Raw genomic sequence first — 20243 nt, 5'->3', positions numbered from 1 at the left:
ATGACCATGCAAAAAGATTTAAACAGAGTACGGTCCAAGTCCTATTATCTTAAAGACGTCTAAGATAAATATAGGATAATTAAGTATTATCAACTGAGTAGATAACGTGAATTACACCACCGTAAAGATTTTATGCGGTGCATCTTCAGTCTCGCAGCAGTCCATAACTGTTTGACCATTCTTGTCAACAAGCTTTGTATCTGCACCCAGATCTAACAACAACTCCAGCATTTCTTTCAAACTTTCTACTTGTTCAGGTCCTGGTGCAAAAGTAACGACTAAATGAAGAGGAGTGTTTCCTTGGGCATTAACGGAATTCACATCACACCCTGCATGTAAAATTAGCTTCATGGTCTCAACACAGGGAAGTTCGCAAACACCTCGCCAATTAGCTACAGTGTCTCTAGGAACAGGAGTCTTATGCCATGCAGCCAAGTGCAAAAGTGTATTTCCATCACGGGTGCGAGGTTCTAAACACAAAAATCTTTGAAGAAGGTCAATCATGTTGCCATTTTTCATTTCCGAGGAGACTTGAACTTTGGTGTACATCACCAAGAGATATAGAGCATTAAAAAGCAATGTCTCTTGCGCCTTATTTTTTGGCTCTTCTTCCAATTCTCCACTCTTCAACTTTTCGGACAGTTTCCTTTTTATATCGATAAGTTTTTCAAAAATGTTCTCAATAGTTTGTGGACTCGAACTGTGACCATTCTGTATCATAAGTGCAACTAGATCTGTGAGGTCTTCAATATCCTCTGTTTCTGGAACATTGCAATTCATACCTATCTCCATCGCTCTTGTCCACAAACCAATACAGAGTTCGTACTTCTTACAATCAGCTGCGGCAGCTCCTCGGTAATGTATCGGGTTCCGTAGTATTGTATTGTCAGTTCCAAAGATTCTCTCTCTTATCATGAGTCCCTCAATCTGGATAGCATGATCATCACCTTCTAAGAGAGAAAGTTCCTCAAGAGTTTGACTCTCTGTTCTATTTTGATAAGCCTCCACTGGTTCCATTTTCTTTTTAAACAAAGTACATGACGTGTCCTCATACCTCTCCTCCATTCCTCGCTTCATGAAACTAAACGCTTTTTCAATGTCATAAGCTTTAGAATCATTAGCAATGGTGGCTCCAAGAAGCTCAAGAGCATCAATTCTTTCTTCCTTTGAACATTCAGGTCGGCTGATGAACCACTCCACCATTTCAATTTTACAATCATTACTGGCTTCAAGAAGTGGTGTTAAACGGTTTAGATTTTGTGTTTGGTTTGCTCCTAAAGCAAGCAACTCACAAACTAGCAGAACGCGACCCTGTTTCGAAGCATAATGAAGACACGAGTTTCCCTTGTTGTCTTGCAGATTTACGTTTGCGCCGTGTTTGACAAGAAAGGAAGCAACATCCTGGTGGCCCTTGCAACATGTTACTATCAGAGGAGTACTATTGTAAAAGTTGCGTGCATTTACATCGGCCCCGCCCTCAACCAAATAGCTCACAATATCAAGGCGTCCATCGAAGGCAGCAGATCTCAACGGAGTCGAATTACTCGATGTTCTGCCGTCGACTTCGGAGTTTTGTTCTATCAAGAGTCTCACAACATCAAAATGACCATTAGAAGCAGCGATCCACAAAGCTGTACAACCCTCTATAACTTTTCCGTCAATCTTAATCGTTCCACGGGCCTCGATGTTTGCTTCATAACATAAAAGAACCTTCACAAAATCCAGTTTTCCATCACGAGCAGCGATGATGAGAGGAGTGGCAAGGTCGTCGCCATCTTTCATTTTTGTTTCCAGAGCGGCTTTTCTTGATTCGGCGCTCAAATACCTTACCAAATCAAACAGATCAGAACTGTCGTCATGATCAGCTTGATAAGCTGTAGTTACTACACCACGAATGGATGCTTTGTTACCCATTTTAAATAACACAAAAAGAAAACCTCTAAATTCTGCTACGCTCGACTTGAACTGTGTGAGCAAAACAACAAACGCATTGACAATTTTAAGGTCATAACTTTGCGTAAGCAGGCTCACTGATTTCAGCTGTCACGGTAAATAAACAGTTCATTTTACCGATGTTTGTTTCAGTTTATATGTTGTAGAAAATAATCACGAGTTGCTTTATCCCAAAAAAAGTTTCTGGAGGCAAGTCATGTTCATAAACCTTTTTATTTTCTGATTGAAGAAACACTCAGTTGCGTTACATTTGTCATTCGTGATGTGCAGGAGTTACACCTTGTTATCAAAATCTCTCCTTCGAAAACCAAACATTCTTCCTTTCCGAGACAGCGTGGAGTGTGACACGTATTTCTGCGGTTAGGGAGGGGAGGGAGAGGGCCCGACTGATCTGGATACGTGTACATGGAGAAGCGTTATGCGAAATATGAATAAGATATAATTTTGCCCATTTACAGTTGAGAGTTTACAAATTCACGATACTAGCTTTCGCTTTCTTTCCTGAAGACTTAGAAGCAGTTCTTTCCAGTCTATAGATTATGATTCATATATGATCCTAGAAACCACTTAGACCGACAGGGGTCATTACACGTGATCGCACCCGGCCATTAGCACACATGTAATTAACCGATCACAATGGTTACACGCCTGCAAAATCATCTTGTGATGGTGGAAATGGACCAAACTATGGGCTGGAGAGCAGCGGCCCATAAAGCTGTGTAACTCGCGATAAACCCAGTCCTATATTGTGTTAAATTTGAATTCGCTTTCTTTTCGACTATCTTGGAAATGTTTGAAGGATTTTATGATAAAATTCGCCAGCTAAAGTTTTTCCCAGCTTTTCAGCAATTTAGCGATTTAATATGTTCATGTTATAAGGTTAAGTAGACTTGAAGAAATTAGAAGATCCTCGCAGCTAAGAACACTACTGAAACTAGTAGTTGTAAATAGTTGATATATGAAAATTCACATATTTGCACTGCGGTGCAAATGTGAATTTTCATATATCTAAATTCTTCATTCACTTGGATGTTTATTTGTACCCAATTTATTGACCAGCTCCCAGTTGGCTTGTTAGTTCAATTGGTAGAGCGCTGCACCGGTATCGCAGAGGTCATGGTTTCAAATCCCGTACGGGCCTGAATTTTTTTCAGGTCCTATTTACAACTACTAGTTTCAGTAGTGTTCTTAGCTGCGAGGATCTTCTAATTTCATCTTTCCACCGCAGTGCAAATATGTGAATTTTCATATATCTAAATTCTTTAAGTAGACTTATTATTACAAATGTTCGACAATTACAGCTGATTTCATCATGAACATAAACCTATGGATAAACATTTTCACAGCTGTGATGGCCTGGTAGCCGCCTCGTTGATCGATCGATTTGATGAGATCAGTTCTCTTCAAGAACCTCTCCGCTCTGAATGAACACCATGAAGTTAACTTAAAGGCGATTGGTCATGCAGTTCTGCTTGCAGATAAGTTTACATCTTCTCTACTAAAGATACTTAAGTCAGACGACTTTGAAAGCCATTTTTATACATCTCCGGTGATAAAAGAAACAAAGAGAAAATTAAACCAAACAAGGGGTGAAAAGACGGACGGAATTCCTTAAATACTGATTCATAATTATTGTTGTAACAAGGAACAATAACGAAGTAAAGTTATTTCAAAATATGAAAATCAAAAGTGTACGATATGGACTCCGGGATGTGGACTCCGGAATGTGGAACCTAGAGTAGAAAACAATTAATACAAATCAAGAATAATAAACTTTCATCTAATTGTCTTAATGTTAAAAACAGAAAAAATCTCAGCAGCAGAGGCTGATACCGAGTGTACCATGGCTTTTAAGGAGTGTTCTATTTTTCAGCTGGCCATACCAGTCCTACAAGTACAAAGAGAAGTTCTTACTTGAAAGGACAAAAGTTTTTCAGGTCAATCGCCCTTTACCGAAAAAGGAAAATCGTTAAACTGCACAAAAATGTGAGGTATTGACGTTCTGTTCTCTTGGTATTGAGTTTCAAATCTTGCCCCAATCCCACAAAGTTAACCTCCCGAGTGCTTACGTTAAGTTAACCTAGGTTCTGTAACTTACAATACGGACCAGTAAACCAGGTTAGCAAGATGTTTATTATCTCTGGGTTCAGGTAGAGGGGAAGGTTTTTAATTCAAACAAACTTTTGAATTTAGCAGGTTGTGCAGTGAAATGTGACCTGCTAAATTGACCAATCATCCCCCATGTACTAACTGAAAGATCTAACAATGAATTCTCACTTCTTCCATGTTAGTAAAAGTATTACTTTAAGCAATTGTCTGTCCAGGAACACTTTTCATCAGTTAACAGGAATGATTCAGAGAGAAGGTAAAAGAAAACGTAAGTGATATTTTTTAACCATGAGCTATTACAACTGGGCATTATTCAAAAAAATATAATGATGGAAAATCATTTGGTTACTGGTTATTCTCAGTGTATTGTTGTTTTTGTCTTGTGATTCGTGCATTTGGTTTCTTGGAGAAGGCAGCTACAAAGGTTAATAAGGAGTTCGTTTGGATGCAAATGTTGCTGATAACATCATGAAAGCAGCAGATGAGATTAGAAACATTGGATTAACCCTTCAACCCCTAAGAGGGACTAACATCAAATTTCTCCTCACGATGTCGCACTTGAATTACACATTAGGATGACGAGAATAAAAGAAACGATCACCAAGAAAAAAAACTCTCGATTATTAAATAAATTCTCCTTGTGAGCACCTTAGCAAATGTATATAGTGAATTGTGTAACCGTATTATGCTAAATTTCTACAATATGTCAATCATTCATCCCTTCTGGGAAAACAGGAAGTCTGAAGCGTATCTTCTGTTTCGAGGAAAGGAGGTAGAGAAATTCAAAGATAAATTGAAAGGTATCCTACTACGTTTGATTTCTATCTTGATCGCACTGCAAACAGTTTCTACGTAAAAACGTATTTCTTTTGATTGTGGCCGGAATGTAACTGTACTTTCAAGCTATTGCTGTTTATAGACAATTTATCTATACCGGATTTAAATGTACATAATAGCGTAACATATGATCTTAACACTGAGGTTACCTGTAAATCACACAAAAGTCTCAGGTCTTTCTATGTTCTTTCTAACGACATTCGAAACGGAAAGAATCAATCCCAGTCAAAACACAAAAACATCGGCTATATAATCTCAATTATGTCTGATGGCTAATCAGCAGGATATTAATTATCATTCCCTAATCTGTCACATCATTGTGTGATTAGACATTTTTCTTCAAAATACTACAATTCATACCCAGTGTGTGGTCTACAGACTGCATTTTCCACCTAGTCTAGAGTTTATACGTAGCCGGAATGCACTTTACAGAAAAACTGCTAATCGATCATATCAAAGTCTCATTGCTGAGGCATTTTGTCGCAGATCAGCATTAAAACAGTTGGAATAGTTCGAGTTAAGTCATAACTTACGGTTTAGGCTTAAAGCACATGCGTGAGATTTAATATAGGCTTCAATGACTTTTGAAATTAAAAGCTGTGTAAACGCTATCGGAGGAATTAGATTTTTTTACTTGCACTTTAAATGCTTTTTAAACGTCTTACAAATGTCAATTTTTTGTTGCATTTGACATTTCACACAAAAAAAATGTGAAAACAGTATGGAGACTGTGACTATATTGTATTATTAGGAGCCGCTGAACACTCGAAAAATGTTCTAGTCCCTTTTTTATACCTAATGACCTTCGGGAAAGAACTAACGGTGACTCAACCTAGAAAACTGACGGGAGATGGTCGTGGCGATAAGACACAAATGCATACTCAAAAGCGCGTACACTTCCGACAAACTAAAAACTGCAACTACTGAAAAATGAGATTAGGTATTATTTTGGCACTTGTGCCATGAAAAAGCCGTTTAAACAGGCCATTATAGATCTTAGGTTTGCGTGCCGCTTCCTTTGTCGATTGCAAGTGTGAATAAAAGGGCAGATCATGTCAAAACTAATCTAACATTGGTTGTTCCAGTTCACCGATATCGTCTTCCCTGCTGGACCTCGCTTCAGGAGCTCGTTCCAGACATCTCCGGATGAAAGCTCACAGAGTTCGATTTTTCACCATGGCAACTTGCTCGTCACGCGTATCAGGTTCTGGTTGTTTTTAGATGTAAATCTCACAGAAAAGAACTCCAAAACTGTATTCATCAACCTATGCTCGTGTATAAAAACTAAAAAAAAACTCGTGTATAAGCCGCATCCCCAACTTTCAAACATGATTTTGGAAAAAAAAAAAACTCTTGTTAAAAAATAGTTGGTCTTTTGTTCGCATATGTTCACAGTAAAGTTGACGAAATCTAATGTTTTGTATATGCAGCGACATTAATAAGTTAATCAACCCTGAAAATACCTTTTAAACGCTTCTCTTTAATCGATTTCGCTATTCCCTGTTACTGACAACAGTTGTGTTCAATATTGCTAAAGCCCACAGCTCAAATGAAACGATGGAATTTGATCGCAAATAAAGCGCAGGAGAATGATGCAAAACGCTTGCTCGGTAGCCACGCAGTCATTTAACGAGGGAAGTCATTTGCCTCGCGAGTTCTCCCGAATAGCGTGGTATTTTCTCGCACGTTGAGGAGAAATCAGCGTTGAAGTGATCGGTCGCAGACGACATTGTGAGCAGCTGCGCGGAGGAATGGAGATTCCATGCCAGTTAGACTTTAACTGCTCAAACAAATTGCCAATGAAATGCTTGAAAGAACTTATGTCGCATCTATTTCACCACGTAGGAATCGTGCCTCATTGCTGACCCATAGGGAGAACTCAGTGTAGCCCTATAGTGGGGCATTCTAAAGGAAGAGATACAGGCTTTACTCCTCTCAGGAAGTTGAAGTTCACTTTTTCTTATTAACCTTGTTTCTGACATGTTTTGCCACGAGTTCCCTTAAGACTATAGATTATACCTAAAGCACACGAGCGGTTACCCAGGAAAAGGGTTAAATCGCATTCAAAGATCAGACAGTTTTTCATTTTTTTTTAATAAACAAATTACGACATCTGAAAAATACCTCTTCAAAGCAAAGAAGTCGTTGCTAGCGGAGATTGAATAGTTTGCACCGAGCCATCGATCTCTGGAATGATAAAACAAATTATATGAAAAACATGAGGAAATCCCTGGATCAAGTAATAATTTGTTTAAGAAAAATCGAAAGGTTTTTGAGCTGCAACTTTTTTTTGGATGTCGAAACAACCTTTCACCATACATTTCTTTCTAGCGAGTTGCATTGTGTGACTCGTGGCGATCCCAAAAATCTTTGCGCAAACACAAGGATCCAATTACTGGTAATTCATTCATTAGACCTTGAACGACCGTGCCATATTAACCCTTTCAAATCCTATTTCGAATAAATCCTATTAAAAGCATTGCTATCTATATACCTACATTGCATATACTTCTTCATTTTCTTCAGTCGGTGCTATAAATTTCTAAAATAAAAAGTCAAACCTCAACCAGTTTGAGTCAGCCTGGGGAATAGCAATATCATTTCATCATTCAGCTTAGTTTCAGTGTTCTTTTCCAAAAAGCGATAAAAGCGGTAGCGGTGTATCGGCTTATGCATCTTGTTGTTGTGTTTTGTTTCCGATCACCCTTGGCCGCTGTAAAATACATGAATTATTGAATCTAGAAATGGTCGACTGTAAAGAACCTGTGATGAACATGGTAGTTATGTACTGGAGCACGAAACAATGAATATTGTGTCTACAGGGGAAAAAAGCGAAAGCTATATATTTGATTAATTACCAATCAATGCAGAGACGTTTGCTAAATTATTACAACTCAGTTTCATCAGCTGATTAACAGGAAGTTAACCATCATACTGTTATCTATCATATTACTTTACTATCTGACATTTTTCTTCACCACGCTATAACTGATACCCAGTATATGGTTTGTAGACTGCATATTATACCCAGTCTACAGTTATACTTTGAATACACTTAAAAAAAACTACCAATGAATCACCTCAAAGTCTCATTATTTGGGCGTAATGGTCCGTATTCAGTCACAAATAGCCGTCCAGGCGCTAAAGATCGTACGTAAGATTTTAAAAAATAGGTTTAAAGGACAACTTGAAAACCGTGTTTAACCCTTTAACTCCCAGGAGTGATTAACATGAAACTTCTCTTCATGATATCCACACATTATCCAGCAAACAGGTAATGAGAATACTCAAACTTATCAGGTAGAAATTGTTATCTTGATCTAATAACAAATTCTTATAACTAATTTACAAGGAAATGTGTAGCAGCTAAAGAAGAGAATTAACATCAAGATCTTGGGAGTTTTAGGGTTAATTATACTTGAATCACGTTCGGCAACATGCTAACGGTGAATCTGACTAACAAACTAATGGAAGATGGTCGTGGCGATCAGACACCTATCTGAAATACTTCAGACAAACCGACACTAATGAAAAATGGATAAAGATCCTTTGACCGAGGATCTCTAAATTCAACGAGACAAAGTCTAGTGTATATCTCTGTTTTCGATAGATTAGAGAGGACGTGAAATCACAGTTGACGCTCGACTTTTCGCTGATGCTTGTTATAACTCGGGATGGTAAGCTATTATCTACCTAGCACATTGACGTCTTCTATATTGCACTGGAAAAAGTTCTGCTAGCCCCGATCGATAACATCAACAACTTAACAAAAATTTTCTGTACATAAAAATTGCAAAGCTATAAATGATAATCAGACTTGTTTTAAACCCTAGTGTGGGCCAAAACCACTGTTATCATGTTGTAGTAACGAAAAGTCGCCAACTTTATTTAACACGGGTATAGTTTGAGGAAGTTTTAAATATCTTTACTTTATCATCACCTAATGTCTGGAACACCTACACTATTCTTCTCGCCTGGCTTGCAAAGGATTTAGACTTTTAACAGCTAATTTTCATTCTTATGCCGAACTTATCATGTGCCGAACACATTGCGTAACTAACAATTGCATAACTGATAGTTACATGCGTTTTTTGTGTTTTTGTGAAAATAACCTATTTTAAACTGAAGATAATTTGTCTCTCTTAGCCGAAAAGTCCTTAAAGTCCTTGACTGACTCGATAATTGGAATGGTCATGAAAAGGCAACAACACGCAAATCTAAGCTGGTTCAACTTTGATTTAAGTTCGGCTGATGAAACGTTCACCATCTCAAAAGCAAGTCTTATACAAGAAAGCATGTTTGCACTGAGCCAATAAAAAGCAAGTTTATACAGGCCATTTTAGATCGTAGGTTGTTATGTTTCATTTCAAAACCAATCTTACATTGGTCGTTCGAGTTCACCAACGATGTCTTCCATACTTGGTCTCATATCAGCATCTTCTTGCAGGCATCCCCGAATGAGAGCTCGAAGCACGCCATTCGTCACCCTGGCAACTTGTTCGTCGCGCCTGTCAGGATCCGGTAGTTCCCGGATGCAAATCTCACAGAGGAGAACTCCAAAACTGTACACATCAACCTGTGCTCGAAAAGAGAATAACAATGAAAAGTTGAAAATGCATGAACGTGCCAGCTAGTTTAAATTGATATATTTTTATTTATCTTTTCCTTCCTCTTTCGTTTTTTTCTTTTTTTGTTTTAGCAGTCTGCTTACGTCAGAGGAATATTGTCTCATTGCTATCCAAGCATCTCACTCATTTTAGCTCTGTGAAGGGAGAGAAATAGGTTCGACTTCTCTCAGCTGGTTCAAGTTAAGTTTTTCATGATCTTTCCGGGGACATATTCCCTACAGACTGATACTGCGTAAAACACCCGACCAGTTTACCAAGGACAAATGTTCAACTATAGTCAGTCAGTCCCGAGCCCTTCACAGACTGATTTTCAGTCTTATCATGAATAAACTTCATAGCAATCACAATCAAACAACTGAGAAATAGAACTCCAATATTCAAATTTCAGACGTACCTTGACGGTTTGATGTTTAGTATGCGCTTCAGGTGCACTGTATATCAAAGCACCTGGACCAACTGTCATGGTCTGCTGCAAAACATTAGCCGTGCCATAATCTGACACTTTGCCTCGCCATTGGTCAGCTTGCCGCCACAATAACACATTGGCACTGCTGATGTCGCGGTGAATGATGGGGGATGGTTTCTTTAGGTGAAGGTAGTTTAATGCTCGAGCCACATCTAGAGAAATGACAGACACTTCAAGTGAAGAAAGAGGCCGCTGTTCTAACAGTGCTCGTAAACTAGATTCCATAAGTTCTGTTACAAACAAAGGACTTCCTTCATCGTTTGTTGCCCCAATGAATTGCAGCAGACAAGGATGGCGGCATCTGGCGGCAATGCTCATCTCTCGCTCAAACAATCTACGGTTGTGATCAGAAAGTATCAACTCGTACATCTGTTTGACGGCGACAGCACAGTCACAGTATTTGCCTTCGAGAACACTTCCCCAGCCTCCCCTTCCAAGGCATTTGTCCGTCAGCTGAATCTGATCGCGTGGAATGACCCAATCAGGAGTCTGGTGGCGTGAACGTTCATTTAACGCCCTTTGGGCTGCTGAAAGAGACGTCTCCAGTTCATCTATCTCTTGCTGTTTGGCCCTCAGCAGTCTTTCCAACGAAGTAAATTCTTCATTTTTTTCGTGTAATTGCCTTCGGACACCTGTTAACTGCTTTGTTATCTCAGCAACTTGTCCATCTCTGTTTCTTAGTTGTCCATTTCTTTCTTGTAGCTGCCTCTGAACATCTGTCAACCCATTTCTCATCTCCCTCAGTTGTCTATCTCTCTCTCTTAGCTGGCGATCTTTTTCTGTTAGTTGTCCATCTCTCTCTTGTAGTTGCCCTTCGACGTTTTTCAACTGCTGTGTCTTCTCCCTCAGTTGTCCATCCTTCTCTTGTAGTTGCCCTTGAGTATTTGTCAATCGCTGCGTCTTCTCCCTCAGTTGTTCATCTTTCTCTCTTAGTTGGCGATCTTTTTCTGTTAGTTGTCCATCTCTCTCTTGTATCTGACCTTGAGCATTTGTTAACTGTTGTGTCATCTCCCTTAGTTCTTCATCTCTGGTTCTTGGTTGCTCTTGAACGTTTTCCAGGTGCTGTATCAACTCCCTAAATAGTCCTTAGATAAAAAAAATAGTACAAGAAATTTTCTTGCTTATCTCACAGAGCGTGAACCTAAAAGCCAAAACATATTCCTCTTTCTCTCTCTATCTCTCTCTCTCTCTCTCTCTCTCTCTCTCTGAGTAAGTTTTATATCAAACGACGTTCAAACTTTGGAACTGAATCATTTTGGACTACATTTTAGATTACTTCATTCCAGATTACTTGGCGCTCAGCCTCTTATCTGTGTAAAATATATTTGTAATATATTCAGTTCTCCTCCGTTACCGAATATTTTTACCTAAAAGCTGATAACGGAACTCCCTGGTCTTTCCTACAGTTATTTTCCTTTCCGAATTTGTTCCTCAACATTATCCCTTTACCTGATATCTCTGTAGTTTCCCTTTTAACATTTTCAGTCAGGTCTTTTTCGTTTCCAGGAACAAATCTTCCTCCTCTTCCTTCACCGACTCCACTTCCAATTACTTCATTCTTAGAAAAAATGAAAAACACATTTCAACTAAGGGAATAAAAACATTTTGGTACATTTACACTGAGTTTCCTTGCCAAACGAAATTTAAAAAATCTGTGCCCTGCTGTATTTTTGTCAGGAACTTAAATATTACGTTTTTACATGATTGTCCTTAGTTTAGTTTAACAGAAATAAAAGACCTATGCCAGGCACTTTTAAAATAACTTTATATGCTAGTTTATCTAAGGCCATTTTCATTATTAATTTTTTCAGATTTTTGGTTCCGTATTCTCCGGGGATACCTTTATGGTTTCGATGTTTGAGTCACCCAGTCCTCCTTTCGCAGACAGGATACCTCGGGCTTCGTCAGTCTCGCAGCAGTCTATAACTGTTTGACCATTCTTGTCAATAAGCTTTGTATCTGCGCCGAGATCTAACAACAACTCCAGCATTTCTTTCAAAATTTCTACTTGTTCAGGTCCTGGTGCAAAAGTAACGGCTAAATGAAGAGGAGTGTTTCCTTGGATGTTAACGGAATTGACATCACACCCTGCATGTAAAAGTAGCTTCATGGTCTCAACACAGGGAAGCTTACACACACCTCGCAAATTAGCGTCTTTACGAACAGGAGTCTTATACCATACAGCCAAGTGTAAAAGCGTATTTCCTTCACGGGTGCGAGGTTCTAAACACAGAAATCTTTGAAGAAGCTCAATCATGTTGTCATTTTTCATTTCCAAGGAAACTTGAACTTTGGTGTACATCACCAAGAGATATAGAGCATTAAAAAGCAATGTTTCTTGCGCCTTATTTTTGTGCTCTTCTTCGACTTCTCTAGGCTTCAAGTTTTCGGACAGTTTCCTTTTTCTATCGATAAGTTTTTCAAAAATATCCTCGATAGTTTGTGGACTCAAACTGTGACCATTCTGCATCATTTCTGCAATTAGATCTGTGAGGTTTTCAAGATCCTCTGTTTCTGAAACATTGTAATTCATAGTTATTTCCATCGCTCGTGTCCACAAACCAACACAGAGTTCGTACTTCTTAAGATCAGCTAAGACACCTCCTCGGTAACCTATCGGGAACCATAGTAATGTATTGTCAGTTCCAAGGATTCTCTCTCTTATCATGAGTCCCTCTATCTGGATAGCATGATCATCACCGTCTAAGCGAGAAAGTTCCTCAAGAGTTTGACTCTCTGTTCTATTTTGATAAGCCTTCACTGGTTCCATTTTCTTTTTAAGCAAAGGATATGACGGATCCTCATACCTCTCCTCCATTCCTCGCTCCATGAAACTAAACGCTTTTTCAATGTCATAAGCGTCAGGATCATTAGCAATGGTGGCTCCAAGAAGCTCAAGAGCGTCAATTCTCTGTTCCTTTGAACATTCTGGTCGGTTGATGAACCACTCCACCATTTCAATTTTACAATCATTACTGGCTTCAAGAAGTGGTGTTAAACGGTTACGATTCTGTGTTTGTTTCGCTCCTAAAGCAAGCAACTCGCAAACTAACTGAACGCGACCCCGTTTCGAAGCATAATGAAGACACGAGCGTCCATCGTCGTCTTGTAGATTTATGTTTGCGCCGTGCTTGACAAGATAGGATGCAACATCCAGGTGGCCGCTGTGACATGTTATCATCAGAGGAGTACTATTGAAATTATTGCGTGCATTTACATCGGCCCCGTTCTCAACCAAACAGCGCACAATATCAAGATGTCCATCAACGGCAGCAGCTCTCAACGGGGTCGAGTTGTTCGATGTTCTGCCGTCGACTTCGGCGCTTTGTTCGATCAGGAGTCTCACAACATCAAAATGACCTTTAGCAGCAGCGACCCACAAAGCTGTACAATCCTTTATAGCTTCTCCGTCAATCTTAATCGTTGCACGGGCCTCGATGTTTGCTTCATAACGTAAAAGAACCTTCACAAAATCTAGTTTTCCATCACGAACAGCGATGACGAGCGGAGTGGCAAGGTCGTCGCCATCTTTGATATTTGTTTCCAGAGTGGCTTTTCGTGACTCGGCGTTCAAATTCTCTAACAAATCAAGCAGATCAGAACCTTCGTCACGATCAGCTTGATAAGCTGTAGTTACTACATCACGAACGGATGCTTTGTTACTCATTTCAAATAACACAAATACAAAACCACTAGATTCTGCTACGCTCAACTTAAACTGTGCGAGCTAAAACAACAAACACATAATTTTTAAGGTCAAAACTTTGCACAGGCAGGTTCCTTCATTTCAGCTGTCACGGTTGAGAAACAATTCATTTTACAGATGTTTGGTTCAGTTTTTATATGTTGTAGAAAAGAAGCCGGAACGAGTTACTTCATCTCAAAAAAAAGTTTCCTGATACAAATCATGTTCAGAAACCTTTTTATTAAGAAATACTCAGTTGCGTTACATTGTCATTCGTGATGTGCAAGAATTACACCTTGCGATCATAATCTATGACATGGATATCTTACATATATCAGAGTCATGGCGAAATTATATGAATCATTCTACGTATGTTAATCACTCGTCCTCCATCTGGAATTGTAACACAAATTCTTTGTCATGGGGGAGGGGAGGCAAGGGAACTCGCAAGGGAGGTTAAAGAGGAGAGAAGGAGAAGAAGGAGAAGAAGGAGAAGAAGGAGAATGGAGTTGTGTTCAATTTGAATCCAATTTCTTTTCAACTATGTTGAAAATTTTCGAAGGATTTATGATAAAATTCGTAACTTTTAATCTTCCAATGCAGCCAGCTGAATCTTTTCCCGGCTTTCCAGCAATTTGGCGATTTAATGTGTTCATGTTGTAAGGTTAAGTAGACTTATATGGACTTATTATTACAAATTTTCGACAATTACACAGGTTTGATGAAAATGACTTATCAATAAACAAAACTACACATTTCACATTTTCACATCTGTAATGGTATGGTAGCCGCCCCGTTTGATCGATTGATTTTGATGAGATCAGGTTTCTTCAAGAACCTCTCTGTTCTAGATGAAAAAGTTGAGGCGATTGTTCTATCATGCAGTTCTGCTTGCAGATAAATTTATATCTTCTCCACTAAAGACACTTATGTCAAACGGATTTGAAGCCATTTTGATACATCCCCGGTTGTGAAAGAAACAAAAAGCAAATAATTTCTTTAAAACTGATTCATGCTTACCGTCGTAACAAGGAACTACAATAACGTAAGGTTTCTACGAAATACTAAAATCCAACATCTTAGATGTGGACACCAAGATTTGGACTCCGGAATGTGGAACCCGGAGTAGGAAACAACTAAGACAATTCAAGAATAATAAACTTTCGTCTAATTGTCAAAAAACTCCGAAGAAGTTGATACCGGTACCGAGTGTAGCACGGCTTTAAAGAGTCTTCTATTTTTCGGCTGGCGATACCAGTCCTACAAGTACAAATAGAAATTTTTCTTGGAGAAGACAAAAGTTTGTGGGGGGGGGGGATCTGAGTATCCCATACCCGATTAATTTTTGGCCAAAATATCCCGTGTCCCGTTAATTCTTGTGGTTCGTATCCCTATAATGCCAGTTACCATGATGACGTCATTCAGCGTGATATGTTTAGGTACCTGATAACGAAAAATATATATTTTCCTGGGACGTTTCGCATTTCAAATAGAAATTACGTGCAAATAAGACATCACGTTTATCGATGGTATGCTCTTATGCAACATTCTGTAAAGAATTGCTAAAGGACGGAGGTGAATTCAAAGCAATTAGTAATCGGGAAATTTAAAGTGGTGCAAAATGGTAAAAGCCGTGGGGGAGGTGGAGAGTTGTTGTCGGACAAGAGCCGATATTGGCACCTATTGCCAATATTGACAATATTTGATGGCAAAATGTAAAAAAATCGCATTTGAAAGTATTTTTTTTCACTATTTGCACCTTCTATATTGACTTATATACTTATTTTATTTTTTAAAAAAATGAGAACTTCGATCTTCGTTATCCCGGAACTTTTCTTTAAATATGTCGTATCCCTTTAATTTTCCATGCAAATATACCGTATCCCTTAAATTTTTTACCCAAATATCCTGTATATAACCCCCGATATGGCCTCAAAAGGGAAACCGGAAAACCATTGAACTGAACAAAAAGGTGAGGTATTATGAACGTTCTGGTCTCTTAGTATTTGGTGTCAAATCTTGCCCCAATCCCCCTGACTTAACCTCCCGCCGAGTGTCCCCTGAAAGCCGCTGTACATCAATAGCCATTTTGATTTATTCAATTGCTCATCAAACTTGGGGAACTTGGTGAATTGCTGGGAAATAACCTGCAGGAAACTAGGATCCCATTCACAGGAAGAAAAAATGCCTCTGGTTGCTTTACTTGTGGATGATATCACAGACAAATTGAGATATGCTCAAGCAGTGTGACTATCTTATGATATTCACTCCAACAATGCTGCAAATGTGTAGAGTAATAATTGATAAATATTAAAGGTATTAAATGCAGCTTCTTTGATTCCAGTTGATATCTGGGAAGCTAAAGGACTATTTTCCCTTAGTTGTGTGGCAGACAGGTTCTGGGACACAGTCCAACATGAATGTTAATGAAGTGATCAGTAGTCATACCATTGAACAGATGGGTGGCCAAATGGGATAAAAAAAAACCTGTCCATCCTAATGATCATGTCAGCAAAAGCCAGGTCAGAGGCTTATTTTAATTTCTGTAATATTAGGTTGGGGAAAAAGAAGAGAGTCCTCAAGAATGATGTCAAAGTGCAAAGTTCTCATAAATTATGAGGGGCTACAAATCTCTCTCAATGACTTGATTCATTTAGTGGCTTACTCTTCAGAATGTTCCCATGATTTCAATGAACTTTGCAAAGGGAAAGTTGTTGTTGTTGTTTCTCAAGAGTTTTTCCCAGGATCACAGTAACCAATAAAAATAGTTCCTTTATGTTTTGATAACAATATTTTTCTCTCTGATTACAGAACTCTAATGACACATCTCCAAGAGCAATGCATATAGCAGCAGCAATGGAGGTGCATGAGTGTCTGCTACCAGGACTAAGAAAGCTTCATGGTGCACTTCAGGCTAAGAGCACAGATTTCAAGGATCTTGTTAAGATTGGTAGAACACATACGCAAGTGAATTATCTAATCTTGTGTCTTAACAGACCACAATCATGCCACATGCTAATAACCTTCTACAGCTCTGTGGAAATCCTTAGAAGTTTGATGCTTTCGCTCTCTTTGTTTATCAAAAGCAGTTATTATTTGGTATGTTGCTTCTTGTAGTTAAGAATTTTTTTATTTATTTTATTGCTTTGTACCTTATTTTAAGGAAATGATGTACCTTAAAGCCAAACAAATGTTACTAGTCGGCCATCATGTTTTGGGGAAAAAAGTACTTTCTTTATTTTAATCTTAGCTTCTAAACATGGCTTATTACTAGCTACCAAAATGTGCAATATTCACTTTTTTATCTTCTGTTTCTTTTAGTGCACCAAAAAAATTTGAAGCCCTTGCAGCTCACGATGCCATGGTAGATCTTCATGGAGTACTAAATGTGATTGCTTGTAGTTTGATGAAGATTGCAAATGATATCAGGTTTTTAGGCTCAGGTCCTCGCTGTGGATTGGGTGAGCTGATGCTTCATGAGAATGAATCTGGAAACAGTATCATGCCAGGTAACAACACAATTCATAACACTAAAGTACTGAACTGTTTCATTCATACAGAATCACAGTGTTCTCTGAATCCTGAGCATGTATGTTAGCAGTGGTCACTCTCTAATGGCTACAGAAAAACCCTTAACATTACTCTAACCCTATTTCTTGTACAGTGTGCATGTATCAGTTTTTCCCCTAATTCTCTTGACCCCCAAGAGGCAAACTGAAAATGTTTTGCTTATCTTAGGTGATGCACAGAGCACTTTCCTCTGATGTCTGGTTAACCCACAATCAAAGTTATCACAACAAAAAATCAGAAGAAAGGAAAATATCCTGAAGAACCAATGAAAACTCAAAGTGAAAACAAGCAAACTTCTTAAACATAAGAAAGTGGGTGTGGCCAACTTGTAATTGATTCAAGTTTGGCATCTAATTGGTTAAGTGGCACAGGTTATCTAGATCAATTACTGAGGGAAGTAATCTAAAACCAATACAATCCTGGCTTGCATTTGACACTCCTCGAAAATTGAGTATTGAATGTAATAAGAACTTGTTTACAAGTTTCCTGTTTTGTATAACTAGGTAAGGTAACCCAACGTAGTGTGAAGCCATCACTATGGTCACAGCTCAAGTCATGGGCAATCAAATGACTATGTCAGTTGGTGGAAGTAATGGTCATTTTGAATTGAACATCTTTAAGCCAATGATAATCAGAAATGTTCGGCAGTCAACACAGCTGATGGGAGATGCCTGTGTAGCCTTTACAGATAACTGTGTTGTGGGAATTCAAGCTAATGTGGATAGAATCAACCAGTTGCATGACAAGTCACTCATGTTAGTGGCAGCATTGAACCCTCGTATTGGTTATGACAATGCCGCTAAGACTGCAAAGAAAGCTCACAAAGAAAGCTCACAAAGGAGGCACAACTTTGAAGGAAGCTACTATAAGCCTCATGTTTTCAACTCATTCTTTCCAACTTTTACTAGGTTTTAAGACAATTTAACAATTTGAGCAAGTTATCAAGTTTACAACTGAGCTAATTTCAAAGCATTTGCCATGAAAGTTCTTTTGGAATCCAGATGCAGTATTGGTAGTCCATTTAATTTAAATACAATACATATAGATGTACATGTAAATGTTGTTCTTGAAATTAAATGCCCACTATTCCAGTGCAGTGAAATTACGCAAAGGGGTGATTTTCAAAATTTAAGTACCTGGCTGAAAGTTGCACAAAAAGAACACCTCCCAGAAACATGTGTTTAATTAGGCCAAGCTGTGTAGTGGATTTGGGATGTATTTTAATTGTTATTCAGCAATTTGTGAAAATACAGCAGCAGTGACTTGGTAATAAGGCAATAAATTAAATTTTCTGTTTCATAAACCAAGTTTTTCCATCTGTTTACAAAGATGTTACAAATGGAAAATGCATTTACTTTTCTAGTTCTGTTCTCACTTGTACTTCAGAGAATTTTTATCATTTAACCTTGTTTTAAAGCAGAGTTTCAGGGATACCACAAAGTATCCCAAACAGGGTGTCATTATGGAGTGGAGGCCTTTACCAGGGTATACATTCATGGTGGTAGGTCCATATGTGGTAATGTTTAATCTATCCCTCCCTCCCCCTATCACTGGGATCTTATCCAAACTGACTTTTTACTTGCTTAGAATACCACCATACATATATTACCACAGAGTGCTATGGAATGTACTTTGTGCAGAAGGATGGTTTTTTCTTTATACTGAGTTGGCTCCAAAAGATAACAGTACCATATCTGTGCTCTATTGGGAGCAAAGGTACAAGCATACATTTTGCATTTCAGGATTGCAACACAGGATAATGTGTGCACAAGACCCTCCTGAAAGTGACATTCACATTTTATTGATTTATGTTTCTTCCTCAGCTCACAGGAAAGTTAGTTATTGGCTTCTATTTTTCTTGCCCACAAAGAAATTATCTTCCTGTGCTGTTACTGGTCATTACTGGCATCATCTGAAAGCCCATTGTAAAGTACTCTTACACTCGAGGTGCAGTTTGAACAACATACAATGTTGTGTCCATTTTCCAAATCACTCCCATCACATACTCTCCACTGCAGCAACACACACTTGATTAACTCTCTGTATCTGAAACAAAGTAAAATAATTTTCACTTGGCAGGTGCACGGTATGCACTGTGTTGCAACTACAAGTAGTGCAGACATTTTTATAATATTAAATGATGCATCAAATGACCAAACCTAATGGGTTATTTACATAAGGTCCAAACCTTACCAAGGTTTTACGCAATCAGTGGGTCTCGGGCCTTCTCTTTAAGAGGGTTGATTTTATTAAATAGGTGTCCCTCCTTCAGCTTTCAGCCCTCTTGATGCTCTTCATAACAATAAATGTCCAGATAAAAGATTCAGCTAAACTAAGGATTGTTTAGGAAACAGTTTTCTTGACCAAAAGCTAAGCTTTGTTTATAACTAAATAATCAATCCAATGAGATGTAAAACATACAGAATAGGTTATTAAAGACATTTACAAAGAAAATACTTCTGCAACAGTATTTTGATCCATTTACTCTGCCTGCCTTCCCCCCACCCTATCTCTCCTTAAAATGCTACAGCTCTTAAACATTGCTTCATGATGAAACACTGAAGATCATCCAAAGTACTAAACTTCCTACTGGCTGTCACACGTAGCTTTTCTATATCTCAAGTGAATGTCCAAGTTCGCCACAAGTTGCCTCTTAAAAAATTGCCTTCATGATATTCCATGTCATCCAAATCTACTTCATCACTTACTGGCCAATCTTGTGACAAACCCTGTTCTATAAAATTAATATAATGAACAATTAATTATGATCCAAAACCAATGCTCAAAACATACTTTGAAAAAAATTGTCCTTGCTTCTGTTAAAGAAACAATCTAGGAACTAAATATGAAAGTTTCTTCCCCAGTGATGAACACACCTTACTCCAGAAGTGAAAATAAAGCCAGAGAAAATTCAAGCCTGTACAGGAATTGAATTCATGACCTATGCAATACCAGTGCAGTGTCTTCGTCTTCCATCAGCATCTTCTTGCAGGCA

At 38.4% G+C, this 20243-nt stretch overlaps 2 protein-coding genes across 2 annotated transcripts; both read right to left on the bottom strand.

The window, feature by feature from the left end:
- Positions 1–111: 111 nt before the first annotated feature.
- Positions 112–1977, bottom strand: LOC136282214 (protein fem-1 homolog B-like). Its single transcript, XM_066169537.1, has one exon. It carries the CDS (start codon positions 1912–1914, stop codon positions 112–114), a length of 1803 nt encoding a protein of 600 aa, XP_066025634.1. The 5' UTR covers positions 1915–1977.
- Positions 1978–7730: 5753 nt separating this feature from the next.
- On the bottom strand, positions 7731–13710 carry LOC131775355 (protein fem-1 homolog B-like). The gene is made up of 4 exons (XM_059091464.2): positions 11834–13710; positions 11443–11551; positions 9922–11078; positions 7731–9475 (listed from the first exon to the last, which is right to left on the bottom strand). The coding sequence occupies exons 1-4, from the start codon at positions 13658–13660 to the stop codon at positions 9278–9280; spliced, it is 3291 nt and encodes a 1096-aa protein (XP_058947447.2). The 5' UTR covers positions 13661–13710; the 3' UTR covers positions 7731–9277.
- Positions 13711–20243: the final 6533 nt, after the last annotated feature.

The sequence above is a fragment of the Pocillopora verrucosa genome, chromosome 7 (genome assembly GCF_036669915.1).
Source record: "Pocillopora verrucosa isolate sample1 chromosome 7, ASM3666991v2, whole genome shotgun sequence".
Taxonomy (NCBI): domain Eukaryota; kingdom Metazoa; phylum Cnidaria; class Anthozoa; order Scleractinia; family Pocilloporidae; genus Pocillopora; species Pocillopora verrucosa.
Note: the sequence above shows the minus strand (reverse complement) of the source record. Positions and strands in the feature narration are given on the sequence as shown.